This window comes from Lepidochelys olivacea (assembly GCF_965140295.1).
Source record: "Lepidochelys olivacea isolate rLepOli2 genome assembly, chromosome: 3".
Lineage (NCBI taxonomy): Eukaryota > Metazoa > Chordata > Testudines > Cheloniidae > Lepidochelys > Lepidochelys olivacea.
The window spans coordinates 83,012,880-83,033,273 of NC_140413.1; the positions used below are offsets into that span (position 1 = coordinate 83,012,880).

General features: G+C 43.8%; 1 protein-coding gene across 1 annotated transcript in view; it reads right to left on the bottom strand.

Moving 5' to 3' along the window:
* SCML4 (Scm polycomb group protein like 4) overlaps positions 1–20,394 on the bottom strand; it is a 108,664-nt gene that overhangs the window by 21,179 nt on the left and 67,091 nt on the right. The window contains exons 4-5 of the mRNA XM_084624966.1: positions 18,206–18,406; positions 15,705–15,899 (exon numbers count right to left, since the gene is read on the bottom strand). Coding sequence (XP_084481092.1) covers positions 15,705–15,899; positions 18,206–18,406 — 396 coding nt within the window. The remainder of the gene's footprint in view (positions 1–15,704; positions 15,900–18,205; positions 18,407–20,394) is intronic.

Sequence of the window (20,394 nt, forward strand, 5' to 3'; positions counted from 1 at the left end):
AGGTCACATATTACACTGGTGGAAGCCTGGTATTTGATATTTCAATACATTAGGAAAGCACTTCATATGTAATTCAGCCTAAGTGAGTGTAACATCAACGAAGTCATCAACTGAGTTGCCCCTGCTTACGCCAAGGCTGAATTTGGTCCTTAGTATTCATGAATAAAGTCCAGAGGAGAAGCAACAAAACTTGGAACAAACCCTGCCATCCTGTTTGCAGAGCCAGAGTTTCCTCACTAACCTTCAGAAGGAAACTAAAGAGACTCAAGATCTGACCCAGAAAATTCCTGATTCCTGTGTTTAATGTGGATAGAGTCTCTAGCTAGCTAAATGCTCTGTTCATTGCTGGGAATGCATTCTCTCTCTCTCTCTCTCTCTCCCTCTCTCTTTTTTTTTTTAATTGAAATCGTAAGAGGTGCTGCCTAGCCAAAACGGAACCTAATCTATACAGCTTTCCCACAACAGCCACTGCTTGTTTCTTTCTCACATTAGGGTTATAAGGCTTGGCAAGAGAGAGGAGATCCACTATGCTGGATCTTTAAACCCTGTTTCCTCAGGAAACTCCCATATTGTGCTCATGCATTGGGGAGATGGAATGGATGTGGAAACAGTGACATCTGTATTAACTAACTGGAAGCTTTCTGTACAACAAAGGGTATCATTGTGAAAACATGTTGCATTTTCATCCGATGAGTTCCAATTAACAAGGAATGAAGACACTGCCTCTCAAACTTTACATGCAAAAAAAGAGAATAGGGGAGTACAGGAAGATCAAATAAAGAGGTGCAGTACGGTCCACTTTTATATACCATCATTTCATGCTAATCTAACCTGTTGAAAAAAAGAGATAGAGGAAGATTTAACTAATATTTACCAACCAGGCATGCATTAGCTGTGAGCTGACAACCATCCTTTTAACCTGGACTCCAAAAGGATCAGAAAAGAACATTTTCTGTGTCTATCAAACACAGTCTCACACATTTCTGTCTGGTTAAAATACTTCTTTATGCCTTGTCTCCGCAGTAGTTTAATATTTGATACGATTAGCTGAGGATGATAATGAATTGGGGGTTTTCAGCTCTGAATTATCTGATTTACATCATGATGACAACACCACCCACTCCTTTTAGCTCCATCCCCACTCCAGACATACAACTCCATGAAAATATGAAGTCACCCACTCAGAGGCATTTCCAGAGTCTCAACACCATCGTATTACACACATATATACACTAGGCACTGCTTGTCAAGAAATAACTGTCATGCCCTTATCTCCAGTAGCAATATGTAGAGGTGCCCTTTACAGGAAAGTGCTAGGCTTGAGGGCAGCAGCACCGTCTGTGACTCTGGTTATAAACAAAGCATCCGCTCACAAGTTACTCCAATATCCCTCAACAATCCAACACAAGCCAGATCAAAAGAAGCAATTTAACCTTACAGTACCTTTTCCACACCATGCCGTGGCTGTCTTAGCTTAGTCAGGCAATAAAACCTTTAAAGGAGCCACATCTGCTTTATGGCAGCAGAGCTACGCAACTCACTACTACCGGAAGAGAGGGACACAGAGATGCTTCCCTCAGGAGTCAAAGCATCACTGAGGCAACCACAAACAGCCAGTGAGCAGCAAGAATGTGGCATCTGATGACAGCATTTCATCACAGCCACATCTGAATTTTTCTAATGATGGGATGGCAGTTGTTGCATCATCAACAGGAATATGTGATCGGACTAATTTTAAAACAATCAAACCATAGGCAGGACCAGGGAAATATAATTAAACCCCATCCATTTGTGCCTATATTTATTATGCATATTGAAATCATGGCACTGCTGTAGAGACGAACTGCTAAAGAGTGATTTCTCCTGTATTTAGTCTAATTGAGGCAGGCTCTGTGTTTCTATGACATCCATATGAGCATGTAGCAAACTTTTGGGTGCCATAAAATAATGGCTACTAATAAATGTATACTACCCAGAGTCTGGGTAGCAGCGTGGGTTAAAGCACTCACCTTGCACTACAGCTGGTTGAAAATTTTGTGGAAAAATGGCTTCTTAAAAAAATTTTGTGGAAAAATGACTTCTTAAAAAAATGATCTGTTTATTTTGCTGTAACTGGTAAATGGAAATGTAGCAGTGTTTTCTTTTTTGGTTTTCCTTCCCCTTTCCCCCTGTCTTTTGTAAGAGGCAAATGGAAACAGAAAAGAATTGAAAAAGCAGGGGACGGAGATTAAAAAAAAGGGCAAAACAGTGGGGGGAGGAAAAACTGTAAACATGTTATTCATGAAGAATTTTGCATAAACAAATATCATTCCTTTTGGGAACCTGGGCAATGAAAATGACCTTTCAACTTTACACATTTTTTGGGCAATTCCTCCACCTTTCACAAGTTCAAATTCTGCCTTAATGGAAATCTGCTCTTAGGAACATAGGAGCTGCCAAATGATCAGACCCAAGGGTCATCTAGTCTAGTATCCTGTCTTCAATAGTCTGAGAAATGTCTTCAAATGTCTGAGAAAGGTTCAAGAACCCCACAGTAGGAAGATATGGGATAATCTTACCCCTGTGAAGGTCTCACCCTGATGCCTAATTGGAAAGAGTCCAGCGAAGGGCAACAAAAATGATTAGGGGGCTGGAGCACATGACTTATGAGGAGAGGCTGAGGGAACTGGGATTATTTAGTCTGCAGAAGAGAAGGGTGAGGGATGATTTGATAGCTGCTTTCAGCTACCTGAAAGGGGGTTCCAAAGAGGATGGATCTAGACTGTTCTCAGTGGTGGCAGATGACAGAACAAAGAGTAATGGTCTCAAGTTGCAGTGGGGGAGGTTTAGGTTGGCTATTAGGGAAAACTTTTTCGCTAGGAGGGTGGTGAAGCACTGGAATGGGTTACCTAGGGCGGTGGTAGAATCTCCTTCCTTAGAGGTTTTTAAGGTTAGGCTTGACAAAGCCCTAGCTGGGATGATTTAGTTGGGGATTGGTCCTGCTTTGAGCAGGGGGTTGGATTAGATGACCTCCTGAGGTCCCTTCCAACCCTGATATTCTATGATTCTAATAGTTAGACATTGGTTTAAATCCTGAATCATGAGTTTTTATTTTCTACCCAAAACTTTTTTTAAAGCATTCACTATTATAACTCTTGATATCCTTCTTCCAGATAAATGCCCAATTCCTTCCCACCCCACCCCCAAAAAATCTTGGCCTCAACAGTGTCCTGTGGCAATGAGTTCTGCAGTCTAATAACATGATGAGTGAAAAAGTATTTCCTCTTTCCAATATTATATTTGCTACCTTTCAATTCCATTGAATGCTCCCATGTTCTTGGTCCTTATCACCAAACCACAACATTCAGTGCACCTGACTAGTCTCTGATCAGAAAAGGTTCAAAACTAGAATAGCAGAAGTGTTTCACCTGAGTGCCAAGTTACATAGGTATAGCTGTGAGGAGGAGTTTGCACAGTGCCATTATGCACTGTACTTCACTCTAGTCAGTTCTATCAGTCTTTTCCTTTCATACGCATCAAATTCACATAATGCATGTGTAACCCACACACCTCCTGGGTGTGATGTTCTGACCCATCTAGTGGTGCCAAGATAATTTAAAGAGAGAGAGATTAATGAGTCTGCTTAACAGCCGTATGGCTTTTAGCTCATGCAGTAGAGGCTCATGCACTAAACTCCGGAAACCCCAGGTTTGATCCTGCCTGCCGACGACCAGAGTCTGTTGGTATTACACGTGTGGGCATATGTGGGCTTCCTGTACATGAACAATGAAAAATTTAATTTCATAGCCTTTCTCCATAGTATCACTAAGTGCATTTAATTTAATTTCATAGCCTTTCTCCACAGTATCACTAAGTTCACGATCACACTGCACACAACACATTAATAACCCTATATAGCATGGCACAAACTGGCATGAGGTAAAAGTTTGAGAGGACCTTCTTCCCCTGTTGGCCATGAATAATTTTATAAGTTACTGACTAATGTAAATGTCACTTGGGTAAATGATATTTGTGATAATGGTGGACTGTTGCCTGTGGGATTTTTAAGCACATCTGTTGATCTGACATCGTGCAATACGGGCATTTTGTATCACATTGTTAACCAACATGAAATATTTTACACACTGTTTTAGGAATAGGAGATTCATATTTAACTTTCATTTAACTCATTTGAAAATAAAGCACTTGCTGATATTTTACATTCAAACTGCTTCAAAAGAATGAAAAAAAATTCCAAGAAAAATCTTAAAAATCCTAGCAAGTTAAAACAAATTTAACCATAAGCATGATATTCTACATCTTACTAGAACTCTAGGTATATTTTACCTTCATTCTGCACGTCTGGACATGTAAGACATGAATTAAAATGCTTGTCTCATGCGTATTTTTGTTCATAGTGGATGCTATCTCATCCATCACACTCTGGGCACTTACTCTAATCATTTCATCCAAATTCTTTGTTGACACACTTTGAATTATGTGTTATCAAAAACAGCTTTATCTAGATTCCTTTTGAAAGCCCCATTCCATATTTGGCTCCTTTGCCCTAATCTCAACATCAGCAACATTTTGATTCTGCTGTAAATCGTCTTGCACTGGAACCAGGTCACTGCAAGCCATTGCTCTGAAAGAACTGTTTGTTCAATAATGCAAGTCACTCATGTTCCCTCTCAGTTGTTTTTAGTGGCACTTGGTAGAAGGAGAGAGATCAACAAGGCTCCAGCCTTCAACGTGTGACGAGTCTTATTCATAGGGGATGGTTTGTTTTCAGATTGAGCATGGATGCAGTAATCCAGAGGAGAATGAGAAATGTTTCTTCTTGGGTTGACTGCTGGAGGGAGGTTTGTTCACATCATTTGACACAGAGTTCCAAGGAAGTGGGAGCAACTCCATTACTGGGCATGCACATGAGTTTCAATTTCAAATATAGCTCAAAGTGTTGGTCATTCCTGAGTTAAGTAAGAGAAGCCATTTATTCATGTCTGAATACTGATAACATCATAGCAGAATTTTCGGATGCCTTCTCAATCCATCACTGAGTTACCAAACATACAATCATAGATGTTAGAGATCAAAAATATCTTCTGGGTCAAGTTCCTCCTCAGTGGAACTACATCGTTTTCAGTGGATCTACACCAGGGGTGAATTTAACCTACTGGATCACCCTCTCCCTCTCCCTGCCAAAGATGGATTTATTCCCTGTTATACCTTTACTAGGGTTTTGTCCAGTTTAGTTTTAAAGGTTGCAAACAATGGGACTTCTACTGCCTGCAATGGGAGACTATCAACAACCTAACAGATCACTCTATAGGGAAACCTCTTGATACTGTATTTTAATTTTCTGTTACTTAACTTCACCTATTACTCCTACTTATATCCCCAGGTACCACCCTCAAGCATTCCTCTCCCTCCTTGGCATTTTTGAGAGACAAGTTCACAAGTAACAAATTACTCAAAATTTGCAGCTCTTGCTGCTCCTTCACCGAGTCACCACCTTAAATTTTATGTCCAGAAAGCAAGACTGTGTATAAAGGTCAATTTCTATTCCGTCAAAATGAAGGGTTACAAATGACTTATCATTGTAACATAACACCCCCTCACTGAAATTCAGTCAATCGGTTCTTGAAAGGGGAGGGAGGTTGTGCGGGGGGTAATGTCATACCCCCTCTTTTCAGAGCTGCTGGTTGTGAAAAGAAAGAAAAGAGCCTGAGAATACAAATACTTTCCCCCTCTGCCCCAATTCAAGCACTGTGGTCAATCTGCGCCCCCACCCGCCCCCCCCCAAAAACCAAACTCAAACAACTTAAAGATTAAGCAAATGTTTTATATTAGATTTGGCTGTGGTTGGGTGGCTTGCACAGTGCCTTCATTCCCCCTTTGAATGTGAATGTAATATTTTATTTAGCATTTAAGGGATAATGTTCATGGTAGAGGAATATATGAGGCAGTAAATGGCCTTTGCAGGTAATTAAACACTGAAGCCAAGCTGAAGCTACTGATAACCATAAAAGCCATTTATTATGAGCATACGCTAAAACCATGAGCACTGTTCCTAGTGCATGACAGGACAAGATTTAACAAGCCACAACACTAGAAAGAGAAAACACTGTTTTTCGTGCCCTTTGAGGGTTTGAAATTTCTGTGCTTCTGTTTATTCAGTATCTCCTGTGTCACTTTGAGGACAAGATTTCCATAATAATTTAGATAGCAATAATATTCCTTAGCTCTTATACAGTGTTCTTCATCTACAATGCTCAAAGGGCTTTTCAAAGGAAGGTGAGAATCATTATCCTCATTTGACAGATGAGGACAGAGGCCCAGAGACATGAAGAAACTTGCCCCCAGTCAGCCAGCAGGCCAATGGCAGAGCCAGGGATAGAATCCTGTCTCCCAACTCCCACTCCAGTGCCCTTTCCACTGGACCAGACAACTACTTTGATTGCTATACCATGTTCTGTGCAAGGCTCACAGTGTGTTTACAAAGAGAGGAGCAACCCCTCCTCCTCCTTTGCAGCCAGTGAGAGGCCTTTTGCAGGGGAACTGGTATTGTTTTGCTAGTGCCTGATGTAGGCAGCACAATACAGGATGTGAACATCCCTTGCACAGTCAGATCTCTGCTCCATAGATATTTTTCCAGAGCATTGGCATAGCCAGGACTGGGAAAGTGTAAGGGCAAATTCAATAAGAACAAATGCAAAGTACTCCATTTAGGAAGGAACAGTCAGTTGCACACATACAAAATGGGAAATGATTGCTTAGGAAGGAGTACTACGGAAATAGATCTGGGGGTCACAGTGGACCACAAGTTAGATATATGAGTCAACAGTGTAACACTGTTGCAAAAAAAGTGAACATCATTCTGGGATGTATTAGCAGGAGTGTTGTAAGCAAGACATGAGAAGTAATTCTTCCACTTTACTCTGCGCTGATTAGGCCTCAACTGGTGTATTTTGTCCAGTTCTGGGCACCACATTTCAGGAAGGATGTGGACAAATTGGAGAAAGTCCAGAGAAGAGCGACAAAAATGATTAAAGAAAACACGACCTATGAGGGAAGATTGAAAAAATTGGGTTTGTTTAGTCTGGAGAAGAGAAGACTAAGGGAGGATATGATAACAGTTTTCAAATACGTAAAAGGTTGTTACAAGGAGAAGGGAGAAAAAATGTTTTTCTTAACATCTGAGGATAGGACAAGAAGCAGTGGGCTTAAATTGCAGCAGGGGATGTTTAGGTTGGACATTAGGAAAAACTTCCTAACTGTCAGGGTGGTTAAGCACTGGAATAAATTGCCTAGGGAGATTGTGGACTCTCCATCATTGGAGATTTTTAAGAGCAGGTTAGACAAACACTTGTCAGGGATGGTCTAGATAATACTTAGTCCTGCCATGAGTGCAGGGGACTGGACTAGATGACCTCTCATGGTCCCTTCCAGTCTTATGATTCTATGACTTTAAATCTGGAAGATTCACTGTTCACAGATCCTCCTATTCCTTCATTGGGGAGGAGAAAGATCGGCAGCGGCCACTCCAGCCATTGGGTGAAGTGAGGAATTGTCTCTTGCCCATCATTTAAATGCAGCCACCCCCGGGGTGGAACACAGCAGTCGTTTGATAGCACAATACAACATAAGACAACAAGAGTAAACAAATTAAATATGCAGTTGAAAGTGGAGGAGGAATTTCAGGAAGCCAAACACAGCTGGCAGGTTTGAAAGTGGCTACTGGGGTTAATGCTCCAGATTTTATTAAAAGTGCCTTTGGAATATCGATGACCACATGTGGTCAGAACTTCATCCAAAACATAGTATCTCCAGAAGGCCAATGCCGCTTAACATTGCACGGGGTATTGGGTCAAGAATGATGCAGGGGGGAAATTGACACCTTCTGTTTCACCAGCACAACTTCCTCCAGTACACCTGGGAGTTCTCTGGTGATCACTCGTTCAAATATTTACTTAAGCCTATGCTCACTTCACATGTGAAACCGAACGCAATCAGAACACAGAGTGATGTGGCTGTGGGACTTAGCAGTAGTACTAATGCACGGGCACCTGTGAGGCTCGAGAGGGCTAGAACCTGGGTTTGCGAGTCCTTTGGCAACTGCTGCATTCAAGCCACCCCTTGATAACTCTGGCAGCGCAGTGATAGACAGGCTGTGAGCCTTGTGGGCCCAAGAACTATAGGACAGGCTACCCATAAAGGACCTGACTGGCAGTGGTCCCGGGGTCCTTGATTGGTCCAGGCGTACTAATTAAACCTGGCGGGGACACCAGGAAGTTGTCTGTGCAGCTAGGTGGATCCCCAGCCAGCGGCTGTGACAGACCCTGCTCCTTTGCCTTGTTTCTGATTCCTGGCCTTTGGTTCCAGCTCCGGTCTGATGCTTGGCTCTGGTTCCTGGGCTCTGGTTCTGACCCTCAGCTCTGGTTCTCGGCCCCTGACTCCAACTCCATCCACTCAGTCTGAGTGCTCACACTCTGGCTGTGATAGCGCCCCAAGAAGGAGCAGGGCCCCGTTGTGCTAGGCCTTGTACACGCAGGAAGACATGATCTCTGCCCCAACGCCTCACAGTCTAATTCATGAGGCAACAAATGGTTGTAACAAACAGTATGGGTTATGAAGAAGGGAAGATGAGGGTAGCAGTGCTAAGAATAGGCACAGGGGCTAGCTATAAATAGGGCCTCATGGTTCTGGGTTCTCAGACATTTAAAACATTGTACATGATATAGGCTTAAATAAATATATCAGCAATTCCCACCAGGCCTTTATGTAGCCATTAACATTTGGCAGCTGACTGTGGGCACAAGTGAATAATACCTCAAGGGCAGGACTGAAAGGTGACTACTGCATGATGTCAGTGGATTAATATGACTAGACGCAATAGCAGAGTCTCCTCTCTCTTCTGTCGGTGTAAGTCAAGAATAACTGCCCTCAAGTCTCCACATGGGTTACATTCATTGGCGCACAGAGGCTAAAAGGCACACACAGTTTTAAAAATAAAGACCATCTAGATTCCAAACTGGAGAACAGAAACCATGAAAAGCATTGCTGCTTTGCACGATGTCCTATGGTGTTTTATTATGGGAATTTCACCTTCAATGTGAAATTCACCCAGGTGTACAGGGCCTTGCACAATCCCTCTTCACTAAGTACGAGGAATTCTTATGATGAGTTCAAGGGGAGCAACAGCAGAAGTAGCTACAGAGGTGGGGAGAGGGATTGGTCTCTGCATTGCACATAACAGAGCGGGGTCTCTGTACTGACCCTGCTGCATAGATGCAGAAGGAGGGGTTAGTAGCTGGTCAGAGGAAGGTTCATAAGACACAGGAGTACACAAATTCAGCAGGCCAAGCTTTGCTCCTACTTACACCAGTGTAAATTTGGAGTTATTCTATTGATGGCAACGGAGTGATTGAGGATTCACACTGCTGTAAGTGGGAGTAGTACTTGGTCAATTGGCTCTTTGTAGGTAGCATGACCAGATGTCCCGATTTTATAGGGAAAGTCCTGATATTTGGGGCTTTTACTTATATAGGCTCCTATTTCCCCCCACCCCCTGTCCCGATTTTTCACATTTGCTATCTGGTCACCCTATTTGTAGATGTGGCATGAAGGGGCTGGGGTCACTTATCCAGTTCACAGACTGGAGTAGCAGCTGCATTTCAGCTCCATTCGTTGGCTAAGGGTTGACAGGGTAGTCTTCATCACACCCAACGTCCCTCCTACACTTCATAGGCTTTATGTGGGTAAAGTCAATTTCTCATTAAATGCTTTTATGTATTTTCTGATCCTGGACAATAATCTTGTAAATGAGTTTCCAAAACCAATAATAACTGACTGTAGCAAGGATACATACACTGAGGTATTTATAGAGTACAGTATGTGCCTCCTCATTCAATCAAAATGTCGACTTAACAGAAGCACAAGAACAGCAACATGTACCATGCATCGATTCCCCGGTTTCACCAAAATCCTGTGTGTGCCAAGCTTTCACTGTATTTCCTGGAGTATATGGCTGAATGGGATTGGGCTGCATTGCAATATATACAATATTGCAATACATAGGAAAGTAATCTTTTCACTTATAACAATGACATAACATGCTGGCACTATATGGATTCCTCATGCTATGAAGTGCCAAAATAATCCCTTCAGTGGCTCATCATTGTCCACTTACCCCACACAGAACAGAGCCTGATCTACAATGATGGCATTTGCAAAGGGGGTAGCATGGCTGGAATAGATTCTGCCATTCGCACTCAGGCTGAGTAGTACCAGGAAATGAATGGGACCGGTAGCACAGTAAGCTGCTATTCAACGTGAGTAAGGATGGTGGAATCTGGCTCATAGTTCATCAGTCAGAACAGAGCCAGTGCTAGGCATAAGCAGACTAAGCAATTGCTTAGGGCCCCGAGCAGCTCAAGGGGACCCCCTATTAATTATTAGTATGTGTTGTGTATGTGGGGGAGGGGGGAAGGCAAAAATATTCTGGCTTAGGGCCCCCATAGGCTAACACCGGCACTGGCAGAAACCATGGCCACACTACATAAACAACCCCCCTCTCTGGTGGTGGCTGGCTAAAAACCAAAACATTATCCTGAATGCCTAAGAAAAAAATATTTGAGAAACAAAACTACATGTGATAATCAATCATTCTTATAACACTGGATTCAAAGCTACATTGCCACTCGTCACATCTGCAGTGCAAATACTGTAGGCATGGCGGGGTGGGGGAGTGGAGTGGGGAGCGGATGATGTTTCTTATAAGTTGCTCACTCCTAAAAGGCTGAAAGTGATTGATGTGAAGCTGATATTAGCCATTCCAAACTAATAGCGCCAGGTTGATGTATAATAGTGCTATGCTCTGTCAGATTTGCGTGTCGCATGGCAAGCACCTGACTTAATGTGACTTCAGATGAAAAATGAAGGTAGTGGAATAGTCATTGGTTATAGAACCTTTCACCTCTAGTTCACTTGTTCTAATCCAAACCAGGCTGATAGTGACAGAGACTTGTTACCACCTGGTGTCTCTTCCTCGTGAAATGAAACTGACTCAGTCCAGTTCCCAGTAGGCAGATCTCCACATTACAAAAACCAGCATCACAATCAGACCCCCTTAGTGATAGCATAAGCAGAGAGGCTAAGGACTGCATGGACGTGAGATTCTCTCCCCTTGAATTGGTGCCTCCAAGCCAGAAGAAGTGATTGGATGGGTCACTGTAGGGAACCTCACACTGCTGCTGCCCCGCCAGTTTGGTAGCTAACGATAAGCATTCGCTTCCCAGTTCTGTTCACCTGGCATCTTTCATAAGTATTAACTGCACTTTAAAAATGAAAGGAAAAATCGTGTCGGTGACAGAGCAATGACTGCCCCCAATGGTCTACACAGGGATTGACAACCTTTGGCACGCGGCCCGTCAGGGAAAGCCGCTGGCAGGCCAGGATGGTTTGTTTACCTGCAGGGTCTGCAGGTTCGGCTGATCGCAGCTCCCACTGGCTGGGGTTTCCTGTTCCAGGGCAATGGGGGCTGCGGGAAGTGGCGGCCAGCACATCCCTCAGCCGCACCGCTTCCCGCAGCCCCCACTGGCCTAGAACAGTGAACCGCGGACAGTGGGAGCTGCCATCGGCTGAACCTGTGGACGCTGCAGGTAAACAAACTGTCCTGGCCCGCCAGCAGATTTCCCTGATGGGCCGCATGCCAAAGGTTGCCGATCCCTGGTCTAACAGATCATGACAGGAAGTGATATGAGATCACTACGGCATTCCCATTGCAAAATTCACTGATGTTGATAGTCGTGTTAGGAAAATACTTTTGAACAAACTGAGGCTTGGAATTGTGGCTTCCAGGGGATTTTCTATGCTGCCTTTTGACATGTTATGACATTTGCACAAGGTGAGGTACAGGAGAATCAGCCTGTAATTGACACTCAGTTTAATCATAAGTGTAAGTTCTGTCTCATTTTATTTCTGTTAACCTTATGAAAAAGAAATTCTTTCCCCTCTTGGGGCTATTCACTCAGAACAGCCTCATGATCTACTCCGCAGTCAGAATGTGCAGCCAGCTTCTGAAGTGACACTCTTCATTGACTGCCAATTGAGCACCAAGGCCAACACGAGTTCAGGGTGAAAAATGGCACTACAAATAACCCTTCAGTGATGGCAGATTATGGTCAAGGTGTTTTGTCAGTCATTTAGAATGAGAGATTCTCTACCATTACAGGCCAAACATCCCAAACTGGATGCCTAACCTTTGGCTCCTGAATCCACATTTAGGCGCATGATTGAAAGTGGCCTCATGTTCAGAGGAGCTGAGCCCTCCAGTTCCCACTGATTTCCCACCTACCCAGCTCTCATCATTGTAGCTTACACTTCTCTGTATGTTGCTTTTCCTGCTACGCCCCTTTGGTGTGTAAATGACACTCATTTGACACGCCCACTGACTTGATGCATTTACATTCCTTTACTACTTGCACTTGTTTCCTGCACCCACTATGTCTGATGTGTCAGTTATACCACCACTAAATTTGGCTCAGAACCTTCTGTGGGAGTTGCACCTGTTTACAGCTGGTCTGAATTTGGTGCTAATACCTATGCTCAGATTGGCCACAGGTACTGGTTCACATGGGACATCAGAGGAGACTTTGCAGAGCTGGCTTCGGGAAGGAGAGAGAAACTTCGCTAGTGCAGGTAAAGACAAAGGGAAGCAGGCTCTGTAAAGCCACTATGTTCCCAGCCCCATGCCGGTGGGAGGGGGAATGGAATGGGGAGGGCGTAGCTGTGCTGTTGAATGCACGTGGCACGCTGTATAGACCTTGCAGTTTACTCTCTCCCTCCAGAGGGAGTGGATCCAGAGGGAGAGCACAATTCTCTCAGTCACAGGTTCCCTCCCAGGCTGCTCCTGAAGCAATGTAACAGCATGCTGCCCCTTACTCTGGCCTTGTGCAAAGCCATGACTGAACCCTGTATCTAATGCAGACAGTGTATTCCAAAATAGCGGCTACACAATGACATTGTAAAGGAGATGCAGAGAGTACAAAATAGTCCCATCTAATGAACTGTAGCCTTCCATCAGAAACAGACTTTCCACACAAAGCCTCCAGGCGCATGCCCTCAACTACTATACAAATGTCCAGGCTTCACAGATACATTAGGGGTGCTGGAAATGCCTTATTCTGAGCAGGACAATACAACTTTTCAATGTTTGGTTTCCTAATTCTCTTCCCCCATAACATGTGGCTTCAGAGTGAGATGACAGCTGGATCAGTTTTCCAGAAAAGTCTGCTCCTGCATGGATTGTGCACCCCAAACTCCCACTAGCATGGTTTGTAAAGAAGACAGGGTTAGGGTCTTCCAGATGAATGAGTGATTTGGGGATCATAACTGTGGCCACTATATAGCATTCTCCTCACAATTGCAGACAAGTAACTCCCATGAAATGTACACCATCAACAGGAGAATGTGCTCCCAAACCAATAATGATGTTCTTGTTAATAAAAGGAAAGGAAAATAATCTATGCCATGAAAAAGGATACAGATGAACTGTAGATTCAAAGCCTGGTCTTTCCATCTTCCTGAAGGCTGCTGCTTACAAATGTAATGCCCTTTCTCTCCTGTGATACCAATCAGCCACTCCTCCTCTTTCAAATCTTTCAAATTTTCAAAATCTGTGATGTATTGAGGACTGTGCTAGAATTCCAAGCTATTGCTTTAAGACAGAGGGGGTGGGGTGTTCCTCGGTCCTGCTTGCAGCCTAGGGGGCTCTGTAGCATAGTGGGTGTGATCAGAGTCAGTTTGAAAAGAGACAGCTTAAAGCAAGTTGTGCCTTTTTGTTTTAGGGAGCAGCAGGTTTTATTTCTCTGTTTTGGGTTTCTTGTCTGTTCTGAATTGTAAGGAATAAAGTAGTGTTACGTTGCAACCTTCCAGCAGGAGTATCCTATGTTTTTATTTAATTTCTCTCTTTGTAGGCTGTGAAACATAACAGCTCCCTTAAAACACACAGCATCTGCAAGACCTAGCAACATTAAATCATCAAGCAGTGTGTGTGTGTGTGTGTGTGTGTGTGTGTGTGTGTGTGTGTGAGAGAGAGAGAGAGAGAACACTAAAAGTGCATTGCTTGATGTTTTGGCTTTCAATGCATGGTTTGTTTGGTCTATATCTGCTTTAGACTGTAAGGTGCAGAGACCTTCCTTTTTCTGTTTGTACAGCACTGAGCGCATTGCCTGCGCTCAGCACATAATAAACCAAATCTTTTAAAGAATCACAAATCCAATCTAGATTTATATTCATTGGGTAGATCTAAAAGTGAGAGAAGTTGGAGCCTGATTCTGATCTCAGTTTACCACTATGTAAATCCAGAATAGTTCTGCTAAGGTAATGGCATTACTCTGGAGTTATAGTAGGGTAACTAATAGGAACCTGGCCCAATGTGTTGGATTGCTTACAAACTGCCACAAGCTACATACAGAATAGCTTTCTTTCCTGGTCTGAGTGAGGAGTAACTAACTATTGGAGCAATTTACCAAGGGCTGTGGTGGATTCTCCATCACTGGCAATTTTTAAATCAAGATTGAATGTTTTCATAAAAGATCTGCCGTAGGGATTAGTTTGGGGGAGTTCTACAGCCTGTGTTCTACAGGAGGTCAGACTAGATGATCACAATGGTCCTTTCTGGGCTTGGAATCTATGCGCGTTATCTTCTGGCTTAGCACTGAAAAGCCCACCTTTCATTCCACAGGAGGTATAAAGTTCCTTATTCTAAAATAAAAACTCTCTCTAAGCACAAGTCTATGGACATACTGAGTGAAATCCTGGTCTTATGTAAATTCATGGAAAAATTCCCATTGACTTCAACAGGGTCAGAATACCACGCATCGGCTGTGAGGACGCTGGGATTTCTGGACCTGTAACTCCCAACAGGTGACACTCTGGAGCAGTTACGCTACATCTAAGCCCTGTCTACACTGCAGCCTTCACCCTTGCTTCCATCTGTGAAGCTGCACTCACTGGGTATTATGGGTTTAAAAAATACTGGTCTAGACAAGTCTGAAGTATAGATCCTTTGCACGGCCCCACAAAACATATTGCTGCCTTGCATGTAGTCCTGGGTAGGCCACATACTTTCAAGAATCAGTTGCAAAACAAAGTAGTTTTAAGAAGAAACACTCACATAGCTAATCGCTGAAACATAATATTCCAGAGTGTACATTATTAATTATGGTTGTTATTTCTTATTTGCATTGCGGTAACACCCAGGGGCCCAAGTCAGGATTGATAATGCACAAACACATAATAAGAGACCATCAAAGAGTTTAACCTTTAAATGAAGACAAGAAGCAACAGACAGGTATAACAATCAGAGGGCAGGGAGTCTGAGGTTGAACGGGGATAGCAAGCACATGGTAGCTAGTGTCAGGTCACTGAGGTGAAAAGTGAACACATAAAATAGATTACTGTAGTCCCTACTGCCCATCAACCAAGCCATTATCAGCTGGGAGTTTCCCACAGGTGTCATGAGAGCACTGGGTATACTAGAAATGAGCTAGTGGTCTGACTATCTGAAGCTTTGCTGTATAGCGAGCTGCTTCCTTTGCTGGAGAAATGGCTTCTAGACGAGAACCAGAAGTCCATTAGCAAACCCAGGGCTCCAGGAGGACAGCCTCATTTTCACTGGTCCTCCTCACATCTTTAACAGTAGTGGAATCAAAACCCACCTGACTCCAGTCTTCCATTCTCATACTGCGCTGGGTTTCCAGAGGTGCTGCTATACTGTGGGAAAGGCTGATTACTGAAGAGATTGTCACACAGTAGGCTGCGGCAGAGCTTCTTGAGGAAGCGCAGGACATAGCCAATGCTGTTCACTACTGGCAGGCTCAGGAGGTGCTGCTTCCCATCAAACGAAGCAGAAACTGAAAAGCAAGTGAGGACAATTCAGTACACTCAGCGATGCATGGGAGCAAAACAGTTTGAGAGGTCTTTTTAATGGCATATGAAAATGGTTCCAGGCAATGTTTGTTTTGGTTGCATAGAATATTTTCCATAGAGAGGGATCTGAACCACAACCCTAGATCCAGATCCACATTTTGCAGCTGACCCTGACCTCTGTAACGATCTAACCTCAAACACTAGTCCTGCCAGGACTTTGATGAAGATCAGATCTGAAGACAAACTTTGTGGCTCAAGTAGTGGAAAGTGGGGTGTGTGACTGGGAAGCATTTGAAGAAAATATTTATGTAAAGGAGTTAGGCTGGAAGGAGGTGAAGTCTACAGCCTGAAATTGTGTTGGAAGCCTCACTCAACTGCCTGCCAGAAGGAGGCAATTGGGTGGTGAGCGAATGAGGAGCTACTTCCTGGATAAGGGCTTTAAGTCTCCTAGATCCAGGAAGTTCATCTGCTGAGATGACTCCAAACAAAGGGTGAAGGTTCCCACTCTGCTTCACGCTGGAAGGACTCATGTTCCTCGGTGCTTCTTACTGGGAGTGGGAGATTATGGGCCAGATCCTCTGCTGATGTAAATCAACATAGCTCCATGAACTTCAATGGAGTTGTGTCAATTTATATCAGCTGAGGTTCTGAACCAATATCATTTTTTAAGAGTAGAAACAGCTGATGGTCAGTCCTGATGGTCACTCCTGTCCCTTGTCTGTTGCTGCTGGGAGGGAAGGAAGAGAAAAAAAATCGGAATAAGGTTTTCAGCTTTGGTACTTGAGTTTGATTCTAATCAGAAGACCTGAGTCCAATGAATTTTGCAGTCCTGGCCCACGGGGCGATTCCCCTCAGTAATGTTAATGAGAATCGTGCTCACGCAAGGAGAGAAGAATAAATGAACAGTAGAAACCTCACACTACACTGCACGGCTCACTGCTGATTTGCATGTTTTCAGGAAGGAGTTAGAATAATTTTCTGAGTGTATCTGGTGTCTCTCAAGAAAGCTGTAGCTGGAGTTAGAGTGCCCAAGGGAAACAAAAGGAGTAGAGAGGAATCATTAAGTGCTGCCCATCAGGACAGAGCTCCAGGTCACAAAGCGGAGGGAGAGTCTCAGTGATAGGGCAAAGCTGGGGTGGTCCTTGCTATACAGGTTGGACTGGATCCTGAGTGATTTCAACCTTACTGCTTGCTTGCAGCTCTCTATCTTCAGGAGCTCATTTGAAAATTATTATTTTTATTTTATTCCGTTGTTCCAAAGCTGCAACCCAAACCTCCTGCTATATAAAAAATATTCATGCTAAGCCTTCAGTTCACAGTGATCTCCACTCTTAGCTGCCCCAGACATGGGCCCAAATTCTATTCTCTATTCTTCACTGGGGTTCCATGGGTGTGGCTGAGAGCAGATCTGGCCCATCGATTGTACACAGAGGGCAATCTTGTACCATTGAAGTCAATGGGTGTTTTACCTAGGAGTAGTATTTGACCCACCCATAACGCATATAGCTTAAGCAAATGGATAATGCTGTGTGTCACTGTAAAATTAAATTTAATACACAGCCCATGTTAGTCCAATCCTTTTGTTTCCCCTGCACTGCTTCTTTTCCCACCGTTTAATTAAAAAAAACCTCTTGAGCCAAGAAAAAAGTGAGAAGACAAAAGGAAACTAATTTAAAATGAGATAGGAAATTGAAGTGCTTTTGATATTTGATTTTTACTGGCTGCTTTGTTGGGCCAAACAAGTGACATTTTCAAACACATGATGTGTTCTGTCAATATCAAGAACTAGGCTGTGTAATCATAGAATATCAGGGTTGGAAGGGACCTCAGGAGGTCATCTAGTCCAACCCCCTGCTCAAAGCAGGACCAATCCCCAACTAAATTATCCCAGCCAGGGCTTTGTCAAGCCTGACCTTAAAAACCACAAAGGAAGGAGATGCCACCACCTCCCTAGGTAACCCGTTCCAGTGCTTCACCACCCTCCTAGTGAAAAAGTTTTTCCTAAAAACCTAAACCTCCCCCACTGCAACTTGAGACCATCACTTCACAGCATTCCAAAAACAGATCCTGTAGTCTCTTGTGCCAATATACTGTATGCCTGGGGCCTAATTCTAATCTCAAGTCTGTACAATTCCATTGACTTCAGTAGAGTTACTCCTAACGTCTATGGATGGAAATGAGGCTGGCCCAATGATCTGAATAACGCTGATATGACCTTGAGATTTAAAAGAAAGGTTATGATTTTATAGCACTTTCAGATTTATTGCAAAGCCTTTTTAAAATGTTTTACCTGACACCATCTCGCCTCCATAGCCCTGCTTGACAAGCGAGAAGACAGTCTTTTGCTGATGTGCGCAGTCAATGCATGCCTGCACTGCTTGCTGGAGGACCATGGAAGGTCTTTCAGGCCCAAAGTGATCTGGAAGCTGTTGCACTTTTTTCCTGTCGAGGTATGGCCCCATGTTTGCCTGTTTGTTGACGTAAATGCACACTGTAGACACAAAATCCCAACACAGTTGTTAAAAGATATTAACATCACAACCAACCCTGTTTTCTGGTTTTGTATATTTCATGATATTTAATTAAGAGCCCTTTCCAGTGTGAAATATCATGATGCGCAGTGACACAAATGACTAAATGCTGCTGGTTTTACTCCCATTGGATGAGTAAAGCAAGCAGAAATTGGCCCTGTATATATTTGGATAAGTGATGACAAGTCACCTGCAATTAAGGAAGTTCCTGAAAAAATGGCTGAGTCATGTATGATACTAAAACTATCATGCTGTGCCAAGTTCTGTCTCTGTGCCAGCTCACAGGGACTGTCACAGACTCCTGAGCTCAGACTCCTTCTGCTTCTACCTGATTGTGTCATATGACCAACGACACTCTGAAAAGTTTCTCACTTGGAGTGAAATTAAGCCTGGAGTTTAGAAGCCCCACAGGAAGGCCCTCTGCACCATTTTAAGATCTGCAGTGGGGCTGTGTATGGGAAAGAGGGTGAGGGCAAGCTAGAAATGTGATCTGTACACCTCAGGGGTCCTGCATGCAAGCCTCAGAAAGGTGGTCGCTAGGGGCGATTTCTGGGCAGAGTGCGGGGCCAACTAGGCCCCAGGACTGTGCACACAAATTGCTATCCTGCAACAGGCACTGTCTGGGAGATTTACGTGTTGAGCCTTTCCGAAGCAGAAGTGAAGAGACCTGCGGACTGGGCTGCCTCCAAATTCCTCAGGAGCCATCATACCCTGCAAAGGCAGAATAGTTCACTCCACACACTCAGCTGCCCCCATCCCAAGCCTTCAGAGAAGCGAGGGCGAAACTTTGCCCCTATATTGTAAACCTTTTGAATAGAGAAGTAGAGAATAAGGATAACAGTAATAGGATGAAGAGAAGGAGTACTTGTGGCACCTTAGAGACTAACCAATTTATTTGAGCATGAGCTTTCGTGCGCTACAGCTCACTTCATCAGATGCATCCGATGAAGTGAGCTGTAGCTCACGAAAGCTCATGCTCAAATAAATTGGTTAGTCTCTAAGGTGCCACAAGTCCTCCTTTTCTTTTTGCGAATACAGACTAACACGGCTGTTACTCTGAAACCAGTAATAGGATGGGTAGCTCCCCAACAGAGGGCGCTGCTGGGACTAAACCTGTGTGTAGGCAGCTACACGTTGAAGCGTCCTGCAGCACCGTTTTGTAAAATGGTTTATAATGTAGTTAGGGGCCCCAGATGTACCAAGGTAATCCTTGTTAGCACCTGGCTAGCAGGAGCCTTGTTTAAGCATGCGGAAGGTTATCTCAGTTTCCGGGTGACTATCGATGAGCCCGTGGTGAGTAAGACCAGGCCTGGGTAAGTCTAAAGTAAGATATATTGTAATAGCTGACTGAGTGTGCTGGAGTTCTGATCTTCCAGGCAATATAACATCATCCTCTGACAGAAATCGGGTCTGTGACAACAAATATCAAACATAGCGGAGGACATGGTGACAGCTGTGTAATGTTGGAAGGAATGTACAGTTTGCATCACCCTAATGAAAATCTAGTGCTAATGTCACAGTGTACTCTAACGGTTATGATATAGCCACTCGTACTGAACAACAGGAAGGACTCCAGCAATAAATCCTGGGCAAATATGAATATAATAGCAATAATACTTAACACTACATAGCGCTTTATATCTTCACAGTGCTGTACATAGAAAGATGCAATATAGTTAAAAATATAAGCAGGGTGTATGAGCTATGGAGAGCTCTTAGACTATAGATTTACTAATCAAATACAACATAAGATATAATACAGTGGTCCCCAAACTTTTCAGGGTCGCGCCCCACTTTACCCCTGTGCATGCCCCCTCTAGAGCTGGGGCTGGGAGCAGGGCTGTGGCTCCTGGGAGGAGGGGGGCCCACAGAGAGGGATAAGGGGTCCGTGGCCAGGGGCCGAGGCTGGGGGTGGGGCCAGCAGCGGGGCCGTGGCCAGGTGTGGAGC